Source organism: Nicotiana tomentosiformis, chromosome 10, assembly GCF_000390325.3.
Source record: "Nicotiana tomentosiformis chromosome 10, ASM39032v3, whole genome shotgun sequence".
NCBI lineage: Eukaryota > Viridiplantae > Streptophyta > Magnoliopsida > Solanales > Solanaceae > Nicotiana > Nicotiana tomentosiformis.
Genome location: NC_090821.1, coordinates 74,161,508 through 74,171,190, shown reverse-complemented (window position 1 = coordinate 74,171,190; position 9,683 = coordinate 74,161,508). Strand labels below are relative to the sequence as shown.

Sequence of the window (9,683 nt, the reverse complement as noted above, 5' to 3'; positions counted from 1 at the left end):
ACCTTTACGGCTCACTTGATAATGAGATATACATGAAAATTTCCGAGGGATTTAAAATGTCTGACGCATATAATTCAAAGTCTAGGGAAATTTTTTCAATCAAATTGCAAAGATCTTTGTATGGTCTAAAGCAATCAGGAAGAATATGGTATAACCGCCTTAGTGAATATTTATTAAAGGAATGTTATATAAATGATATCATTTGTCCATGTATTTTTATAAAGAAAACAACATCGGAGTTTGTTGTACTTGCCGTATATTTTGATGACATAAACTTTGTTGGAACTCCTACAGAACTCCAAAAGGCAATTGATTATTTAAAGAAGGAATTCGAGATGAAAGATCTCGGAAAGACAAAATTATGTCTTGGTTTGCAAATTGAACATTTGGAAAATGAGATTTTTGTTCATCAATCTGCCTACATAGAAAAGATATTAAAACGGTTTTACATGGATGGAGCACATCCATTAAGTACTCCGATGGTTGTTCGATCACTTGATGTGAATAAGGACCTGTTCCGACCTCAAAAAAAGAAGTTGGTCCTGAAGTACCATATCTTAGTGCAATTGGTGTACTAATATATCTTGCTAATACTACAAGGCATGACATAACTTTTTCAGTTAATGTCTTAGCAAGATATAGCTCTGCTCCTACAAGGAGACATTGGAATGGAATCAAATATGGGACTACCGATATGGGCTTATTTTATGGAAATAATTGCAGTCCTGATCTTATTTGTTATGCCGATGTTGGGTATTTATCTGACCCACAGAAGGTTTGATCTCAAACAGGCTATGTGTTTACATGTGGAGGCACTGCAATATCATGCCGATCGACTAAGCAATCAATCATGGCTACTTCATCTAATCATGCTGAGATAATTGCTATTCATGAAGCAAGTCGAGAATGTGTATGGTTGAGGTCTATAATACACCTTATTCGAGACAAATGTGGTTTGAAGTGTGACAAACTACCCACAATTTTGTATGAAGACAATGCAGCATGCATAGCTCAATTGAAGGGAGGATTCATAAAAGGAGATAGAACAAAGCACATTTCACCAAAGTTATTTTTCACACATGATCTTCAAAAGAATGGTGATATCGGTGTGCAACGGATCCGTTCAAGTGATAATATGGCTGATTTGTTCACCAAATCTCTACCGACGTCAACCTTCAAGAAACTAGTGTACAAGATTAGGATGCGAAGGCTCAAGGATGTGAATTGATACTCTCATCAGGGGGAGTTAATACGTGGTGTACTCTTTTTCCCTTACAAGGTTTTGTCCCACTGAGTTTTCCTTGCAAGATTTTTAATTAGGCAACCAAAAAGTGTATTTCTAAACATGTGTACTCTTTTTCTTTCACTAGAATTTTTTTTTCTAATAAGGTTTTAACGAGGAACATCATCTATGGACATCCAAGGGGGAGTGCTATAAGAAATATCAAATTATGGTGGATGTCACTCTTCCTCTATGATCTTCATCTCAAATGCTTAATGACATATTCAATGATATATTTTCTATGTTTAATGACATATTCAATGACATATTTTCTTCACTTTTCATGCCTATATAAAGGTCTTATAATAGATAGGAAAATACACACACAATTGAAGAATAAATAAGAATCTTTTCTCTCTTTCTCTATATATCTCTTAACTTGCTTTTTCTTGTTCCATATTGTTAATTTGAGTTATATTTTATAACACTATTTTAGTTGAGTCCTTAAATTATTTATCTATTTGATTCAATTATCATCAATACATCTTAGTAAATGATAGATTTCTCAAAGAGCAATTTGTTTGATAGTGTTACGTTGAAAATATAGTCGCCGGAATATATGTCATATTTAAGAAAGAACCGATAAATAACCAAAAAAATAAAAAAATAACAAAACCCGATATAAATCAAATTGATAAAAAATCGACTTAATTGGTTTGATTTTGTTCCAATATTTGAAAAATATATTTTTTTAGGGAGAAAAACGGTCCAAACCGAACTATGAACACCCCACGGTACACCATTAAAACAAAATCAAGAATAAGACGGTCAGAGAGCTTTATAACCCTTTTATATATATCTGACAAACGTAGCTGCTAGATGGTCATTATCGAATTTTCATTTTCAAATAGTTGACAAAAGAAGTGAAAGAAGAAAAGCAAAAAGGAATTGAATAAATTCGTATAAGTGATTAGTAAATTGTCTTTGAGAAATTCTATTATTCTATAATACTTTGCCGTAGTCATCTTCCAAAATAGTATTCCGATTAATTAGTATATATTTTCCAGTCTTACTTATGATATGCATGGTCTTTACACTTTTTAGACACAAGAAATCTCATATATATTGGAATTTGAACAAACTTATTTTAAAACACCATTTGACTCTTCCCATTTTTTTTTTAAATGGAGGATAATTAATTACTAGAGTGTAGAACAGGCGCTTACCCACAAAAATTAAATGGAGTATAATTTAAGCTGTATTTTTAGGTATAGTTTTGTAATGGCGTCTCTTTCATAAAAGGAAAATTGACATCTGAAAACCGATAGACCAAAAAAAAACAGCAGCTTATCGCTATGAAAAGATTATAATAGAAATATAGATTTAAAGAATCCTTGGTTGGATTATAATTATACTTGGCGTAACTACAACTTGTGATTATCCCATATCCATAGCCGCCTTCACCGTAATCACGAAGTGATTAGCTTTTGTTTTTATTATTTTTAGAAGAGTTTAACTTCTTTATACACTAACTGTAAAAGAAGTTTTATACTTAACGATAATTACATATAACCGTTCATAGCAGGATTAATAAAATGGAAAACAAGATAAGTAACATGTTAATATATATTTTATTGATAATATAAAAGAATTATAGTGCCAATGTGGGTGTGTACTGCGAAAAACAATACGGAATAGTTTATGTTTAATTTATCTACAAAACAAGTATGTACTGTAATTTTTGGCTAATTTCCTATTAGTAGTTCATTAGGTTGTTAATGAAATAATTTATCTTTCAGAACACCTAAATAATTAAAAACTTCTTAGGTGGTTTACGACTCGTGCGTTCTCTAACATTCTCCAATGTTTATGCCAGGCTAACTATAGATATAAACCAACTAATAACTTCTTTAAAATGGTGTACTTTCCTTTTTCTATTTTTTTAAAAAAAAAATTAAAGAACTCAATAGATCATCTACTCCTCCGGCACCTAAGCGTGTGACCAGACGTTTCATGAAGTGAGTGAAAATCACGGAATCTTAGTGTTCAAATTTCAAATACTAGGTTTTCCTCATTTGCTTAAGTTTTGATGGACAAAGTTACTAGATCCTACATAATACTGGTAATTAAAATAATTTCATTTTTTTAATATTGCAAGCTCATTAGCCCAATTTACAACCACCTCATTGGAGCCCAAGTCACAGCATCAAAGTATTGATTCTAACTGAAATAACCTAAGCTACAGTATGAAAGTTGGAGCTGAGAGTTGCTTCTTGGGAAGGGAGTTTCTTTGGACCTGGCCCAATATTGAACCCAAGTGTGAGGAAAATTGAAAGGAAAACCCAAGACAATAATGAAAGAATTCAGTAAAAATTGCACGGGGCGACCAAACCTATACTCATATTTTTAAAATTCTTTAACCTATACCCTAATTTTGACAATTTCATACGCCTCCTCTTCTTCCTCCTGACCAGTGCGCTCCTTTCTTCCTCCTCTTCTTTTCCTCTTCTTCTTTTCTCTCTCAAACACATGAGACTTTGTATAAATATTATTGATTGGATCTATAAAGTTTTAATTAAATCTTATCAACTACCATATTCTATGTTGAAGGACGAGTAAATAAAACTCCACAAGCTGGTTAAAGTAGGTGTGAATTGTGTCTTTCCCTGATTCATCCTTCTTAAACATACAACAGCAACTAACTACTACATGTCCTCTTTTCCAAGTTACCTGCCCCAAGTATGGCACATGCATGTGAAATTTATTATACACAATAGTTACTCTCGCGATCTCTTGGAATTAGCTTACCCCTTGCTTTATGATATCATCTGCAGGAAAAACGACAGAAAAGGGCGACAGAATTGAAAAATAAAAGATAGGAAAAATAACTTCAGAACATTATCAAAAAAATCAATTAAAACTTCAACATAATTTGACTTAAGTTATATTTTAAAGCCATCTAACTTCAAAGAAAGGCAGAACACAACTTCAGTTCTAAGACTGCTGAAGTTTAGCAAATATAAAACAAAAACTTCAGCTCCTAGAATGCTGAAGTTCAGCAATTACAAAACAAAACTCCACCTCCTAGAATGCTGAAGTTCAACAATTACAAAACAAAATTTTAGCCAAAATATGTTGTAGTTTTATTGAACTGAAGTTTGCCATTGCACTATTAACTGAAGTTTGTGTGATTGCCTTTGCAAGTCAGGCCAAACTTCAGGCAAAAATATCTAAAGTTTTGCTTTGATAAGGCTACACTTCAGGCAAAACATCCTGAAGTTCAAACTTCAAACATAAACTTTTACTACTTCAGGCCCGTATGTCTTAAATTACCCTAAAAGTGGGTACGTTTGCAATTTTTTTTGCAAAGCGGGTATAAGTTAAAATGTGACCCAAAATCTGGGTATAGATGCAAATCCCCCAAGAATTCAAACTCAAAATAGATTAACAAACTGCTTTGATTTAGAATGTAAGCTAGCTTCTATGTTGCTCGGACGCTCCTAAACTGTTGCCGGGTTTGTCTCTGATCCTCCAAAATTAGTGTATTTTTGGAAGATCCGACACGGGTGCGGCGGCATTTTGGAGAGTCCGCTCAACATAGGCTAGGTTTTACTGAGCTGATGGTCTATCGGAAACAGTTTCTCTACTTTCACAAAGTAGCAGTAAATCTGCTTACACACTACCTTTCTCAGACCCTACTTGTGGGATTACACTGATTTTGTTGTTATTGTTGTTGTATTAGGAGCTCAACTTAGATAGAAGACAGGCTTGAGATTTCAGTCCTTTTTGCTAAAGGCTATCGAAAAGTTGTCCGGTTTATGAGACAGCAGTAAGTGTTCTGTACTCGAGAGAATGAACTTTCATCCCTCACAATAATAAATGATTTGAGGACAGATATACACTTCACAAACTTAGAAGAAATATTCTCCACCATGTATAATGTGTGTTCACACTATAATGACAAAGCAGCAGTTGAACAGAATATTCAACAATTTCAAGTAATTCAAAGGATACATGTATAAAGGTCACAGTAAGATGCATTCTTACTCTTAATTCTGATGCATGACAACAATCCAGTCCTTATCAGGTTAACCGTAATGATCTAACTGCCCTGTGTTTGAAACATGCCTGTATGTTATCTGTGATTCCAACGACTGACAACATATATGCTTGAATGTACGTTTCGTTGTTCCATCTGGTCAAGCAAGCAGAAAAATAATTATAAATTCAAGTCTTTTGAGGGAACAGAGAGCAGGGGAAATACAACCACCCCAGTGTAATCCCACAAGTGGGGAGAGCACGGAAAATTAAAAGAAAAAGAAAAGGCACACCAGCATATAATACATGTCAAATGCTTGATAGCTTGAATGTTATATTACTGATCCAAACACCATATATCAAAAAGATATTACTGATCCAACAGCGGGAAAACCGAGTAAACCCTTGAAGTTGGGAAAAAAAAGAAGAAACTCATGAAATTGCAAACCCTTTGCTTATCATGTTAACTAGAATAGTAATGCTTTTCATCTATCATACCTAGAAATGACTATCCAACTTCAGATTATATACAAGTCCGCATTTGTTTCATCTTCCCAGGTCAAATAAAAATTAAAATATTGAAGAGGCTTTCAAACATTATTATTCAGCTTCTATAGAAGGCACTTAATGGAAAAATCTAGCAAGTTGATGTGCAGTACTATGGGTATTCCATGATATAAGCAATTGAAATATACAACTTTTTTTTTTAAATTAAATCCAATCAACCACAGGTTCTACCCACCAGTGGTGATGAGGGATTTGGCATTGACCCCAATCTTGTATATTAAGATCTAAAGTTGAATACATGAAGGAGGGGGACAAAATACCTTACCTCCTCAAAGTCTAAGTGAGAATTGGACAAGCTTGTTCTTTCCCTCCTCAAAGCATAAGTGAGAATCGGACAGTCCCAGTTCTTTACAAAAAGTAAGCTTCCAGAAGTTAGATTTTGAACTAGTGTAACTATCTACATTACGCTTACATTGAAGTAATGTGACTGGTGCGCCATGTAGCAACTCAAGTGTTCAACGTCTTATAGACTAATGAATATCAAAGAAAAACTAGTGTATTTTGAAACTATCGATGCACTCGACCGAGAAGATGAGACAAACTTACACCTCATTTTCCAACATCTGAAGGCTGAAGTGGAAGAGATTTGGACTGCAGTGATACAGATGAAACATTTTAAAGAGATTTTGATCAAAGAAATCGCGATATCTTCAAGAAACCAAGAACTTCTAATCCATTATAAATCCTGGACTTTCTTGACCAACCTCCATGAAGTCCGGAACATATCCAGATGATCTTAATGCCTTCATCAATCCTCTCAAGGCTCCATATATCTCTTTTGACTTGGAATGCCTCTCATCAAAGCAATAGAACTCGGCCACTTCATCTTCAACCTCAATCAAGCTGCATCCTGGTACCTTCCGGGACCCAGTGTCCCTCATTGCCACTTTCAGCTCTGCCACATCTTTCCACCTCCGAGCATCACCACAGATATTTGCAAGCATAACATAATTTGCAGGGTTTTTCGGATCAAGCTCAATAAGTTTCTGAAGAGCTAGTCTCGCAAAGTCAATGTTCTTGTATATTCTACATGCACCAAGTAATGCAGTCCAAATGACAGCATCGGCTCGTACAGGCATCTTCTCCACAAAATTCACCGCCTGCTCCAAAAGACCAGCTCGTCCCAACAGATCAACCATGCAACCATAATGCTCAATTTGAGGCACGATAGAATATTCATTCATCATCGAGTTAAAATAGGCAAAACCATCTGCAACTAAACCCATGTGAGAACACGCACATAAGACACCAATAAAAGTAATTCCATCTGGTTTTACTCCAGAATTCTTCATCTCTGCAAACAAACTCAAGGCATCACTACCACAACCATGCACTGCTAAGCCATTAATGATCGTGTTCCAGGAAATCAAATCTCTTTTATCCATGCTCCTAAACACATCAATTGCATTACTAACTACCCCACATTTTGCATACATATCAATCAACCCATTGGCAACATACACATTGTGCTTATAGCCATTGCTCTCGGCATATACATGCACCCACTTACCCAAATCAAGAGCACCTAATCTCGTGCAAGCAGACAACACATTCACAAGAGTGGCATCATTAGGCTGCACATCAGACTCATTTAGCATCCTCTTAAAGGCATCAATAACCTCACTAAAACGTCCATTGTGAGCATAACCTCCAATCAAACCATTCCAGGAAAAAATATTTCTTTCTTGCATCACTTCGAAAAGCTTCTCACACCCCTCAACATCCCCACTATTAGCATATCCATTCAACAAAGTATTCCAGGACATTAAATCCTTATTTGGCATCACATCGAAAAGCTTTCTAGCCTCTACCATATCCCCACATTCAATGTATCCTGTAACCATCCTATTCCATAATACAACATCTCTCTCAGGCGCCAAGTCAAAAAGCATTCTTGCGGACGCCAAATCGCCATTCGTAACATATCCATTGATCATAGAAGTCCATGTAAACACATTCCGAAAAACCATCTCATTAAACACCCTATAAGCGCATTTCACTCTTCCCACACTCGAATACATATCGATCAACGTAGTACCCACAAAACTATTACTCAAAAATCCAACCTTTAGCACAACAGCATGCACTTCTTCACCTTCTACCAAAGCTAACAACTTTACACAAGACTTCAAAACCATAGGAAAAGTAAAACAATTCGGCCTAACATCTTCGTCCAGCATTCTCCGAAACAACACTACTACTTCTCTGTACATATCATTCTGGAGATACCCTTTGAATATTATGTTAAAAGGAGAAGCATCTAGCTCAGGAATTTGATCGAATATATGGTGGGCATAGAAAATTTGTCTTAATTCCATACATTTAGACAAAAGAGAAGGAATAATGTATTGGGTATAGCCAATACATTGGGTTATAATTTGTGTTTGAATTTGTTTGACTTGCTTTATAGTTTTACATGATTTTAAAAAAGTAATGAACTTTTCTTCAAGGAGTCTATGAGGAGTCTTTAAGGATATGTTTATAGCAATTTTAGCTATTTTGGAAGAAAAAAATACTTTGATGGGTGATGGGAAGGCTAAAATTGAAAATTCTTTGCAGCAGAGAGCTCAAAGCAATGGCAAAGTAGGAGGATTTCCTGTAATTGAAACTCAGCCCTTTGGTTTCTTTTTCCTAATTTCTTTCCTTACTTTTTAGAGATAATAGCATTTTTTATCCCTAAGATTAAAAAATAATAATATTAGTAAATAAGAAATATTTTGATAAAAACTTTGTATCCCAAAAGATTAATAATATTATTTAAGTGTTAGTTAAAGCTAGCCCTTCGTTTACTGTGTGAATGGTAGTAGCTTTTGTTCATTTGTCTTGTAAATTTATGAAATATAAATAAATTATTAGTTTAAAGCTAATTTAAGAAGAGCGTCGTGAGTGGTGCCCATGGTATTCAGTGAAGCTAATTTAGGAAGAACTCCTTTCCAATTTGAACGGTCATTATTCCCTTAAAAAGTACTTCTTCATCTCATATTAAAAGCAGAAACGTGATTATTAAAAGTAGTTAGTCTCAAATTATTTGTTATTTTAGAGTTAAAAACAAAATTGATTGTTTTTTTCCCTTTTTACTCTTAGTAATAATTGTTCTTAAATATGGAAATAACACATAAATAGAATAAATATTCAATAAAGATAGATTATATCTTAAGACATAAATAAAGGTAGAATAGTCCGATCATTTTCCTAATTAATATTTTTTAAGAGACATGTAAAAGAGAAACACGACACATAATATGAGACCGAAGGAGTATTTAGTGAAAGTATTTAGTGGAGTTTAACTCCATGTGATTTTCCTTATCTACCTAATGGTCGGAGCATCACAGAATGTGAACACCTCTATTTTCTAGTTTTTCAATCTTGAAAATTTTGGTCGCCTAAAAACTTTTAAAATTGTTATAAGAAAATTAAATTATGGTGGATGTCTATTCTTCTCCATTATCTCAATAACTCTCAATATTCTAATAATTATGGAGTTATGATTGTAACTTTATAACCTCCTCCATGATCTTCCTCTCAAATGCATAATGACATGTTCAATGACATATTTTGCAATAGTGATTCTTCACTTTTCATGTTTATATAAAGGATTTGTAATATATAGGAAAATACACACAATTGAAGAAGAAAATTTCTTCCTTCTCTCTATCTCCATTTCTTGTTCATGTTTTATTAAATTGCTTTTATTTCATAACAATATTTCTTGTTCATGTTAGACTAAATTACTTTTATTTTATAACACGTTATCAGCACGAATTGCACACAAAATATGAACACGAAGCGGATGAGCCTCTATTTATTTTTGTTCTGTCGCCACTGGATTCCCCAAGGCAATCCAGTTTCATTCCCA

General features: G+C 34.1%; 1 protein-coding gene and 1 long non-coding RNA gene across 5 annotated transcripts; one reads left to right on the top strand and one right to left on the bottom strand.

The window, feature by feature from the left end:
- Nucleotides 1-1,478: 1,478 nt before the first annotated feature.
- On the top strand, nucleotides 1,479-9,474 carry LOC138900480 (uncharacterized). Its single transcript, XR_011411522.1, has 2 exons — nucleotides 1,479-1,579; nucleotides 9,422-9,474. It is a non-coding gene; the product is annotated as an uncharacterized lncRNA (long non-coding RNA).
- LOC104116720 (pentatricopeptide repeat-containing protein At3g29230) lies at nucleotides 3,839-8,574 on the bottom strand. 4 transcript variants are annotated; one of them, XM_009627648.4, is made up of 3 exons: nucleotides 6,093-8,574; nucleotides 5,270-5,417; nucleotides 3,839-4,050 (listed from the first exon to the last, which is right to left on the bottom strand). In XM_009627648.4, the coding sequence occupies exon 1, from the start codon at nucleotides 8,143-8,145 to the stop codon at nucleotides 6,496-6,498; it is 1,650 nt and encodes a 549-aa protein (XP_009625943.1). In that variant the 5' UTR covers nucleotides 8,146-8,574; the 3' UTR covers nucleotides 3,839-4,050; nucleotides 5,270-5,417; nucleotides 6,093-6,495. The 4 variants fall into 4 exon arrangements, with proteins under 4 accessions (XP_009625943.1, XP_009625945.1, XP_009625950.1 ...); XM_009627650.4 differs by having other exon boundaries at nucleotides 3,839-5,417; nucleotides 6,093-6,173; nucleotides 6,374-8,574; XM_009627655.4 differs by having other exon boundaries at nucleotides 3,839-5,417; nucleotides 6,088-8,574.
- Nucleotides 9,475-9,683: the final 209 nt, after the last annotated feature.

Excerpts from the sequence above, each read along its gene's own strand:
- LOC104116720 (XM_009627655.4), bottom strand. The coding sequence starts at position 8,145 with ATGGAATTAAGACAAATTTTCTATGCCCACCATATATTCGATCAAATT.